General features: G+C 68.3%; 1 protein-coding gene across 1 annotated transcript in view; it reads left to right on the top strand.

The window, feature by feature from the left end:
• The window catches only part of GRAMD4 (GRAM domain containing 4), a 42,780-nt gene that overhangs the window by 31,193 nt on the left and 10,921 nt on the right, over positions 1-666 (top strand). The window contains exon 6 of the mRNA XM_010854753.1: positions 555-666. Coding sequence (XP_010853055.1) covers positions 555-666 — 112 coding nt within the window. The remainder of the gene's footprint in view (positions 1-554) is intronic.

Here is a 666-nt window from a genome sequence, read left to right as displayed (position 1 = left end):
GGCGCCCCCTGCAGGCCACTCCACGTCCCGCCCCCGAAGGGACAGACTCATCCCTGGGATTTGGGCTGGTTTTCCGATGGGGTGGCTTTCCAAAGGCAGAGACCACTTCACTTCCTGGGCTGCACCCCCCGCACCAGAGCACCACCCCCGACACCCCCGACACCCGCCGCACTGGCTGGTCCTCGGGCTCGGGGTGGCTGGGGGCGAGTGCCCACCTGGCCCCTTCCCAGACAAATCAGTGTGGCCAGTACAGGTTGGGGGTAGGTCAGCACAGGCCCCTCAGTGGGCTGAGCGCCTGCCTGGACGCACCTGCCCTGGGGATAGCCTCCGACAAGCTGGGGGTCGGCGTTCGGAACGCGGGGGACCCCCCGTGTCCGCGTGGCTGGCTGGAGTGCACCGTGAGTGGATGCGGTCCGGGCGGTCTTCAGGACACGGAGCCCCTCCCGGTTCTGCCCTGGACGTGCCCCCAGCAGCCCCACCGGGAGCACCCCCCACCGAGCCCACCGCCCCAGTTCTCTCTGAGCCCCTCACTGAGACTTGCCGCTGTCCTGTAGAACGACGGAGCCAGGGGCTGTGCCCCCGGGTCCAGAAGTGGTTCTATGAGAAGTTCGGGGAGTACGTGGAGGACTTCCGGTTCCAGCCTGAGGAGAGCACCGTGGAGACCGA

Source organism: Bison bison, unplaced genomic scaffold (genome assembly GCF_000754665.1).
Source record: "Bison bison bison isolate TAMUID 2011002044 unplaced genomic scaffold, Bison_UMD1.0 scf7180017853464, whole genome shotgun sequence".
Classification (NCBI taxonomy): Eukaryota; Metazoa; Chordata; class Mammalia; order Artiodactyla; family Bovidae; genus Bison; species Bison bison.
The sequence above is the reverse complement of the archived record's forward strand: the minus strand, read 5'-3'. Positions and strand labels throughout refer to the sequence as shown.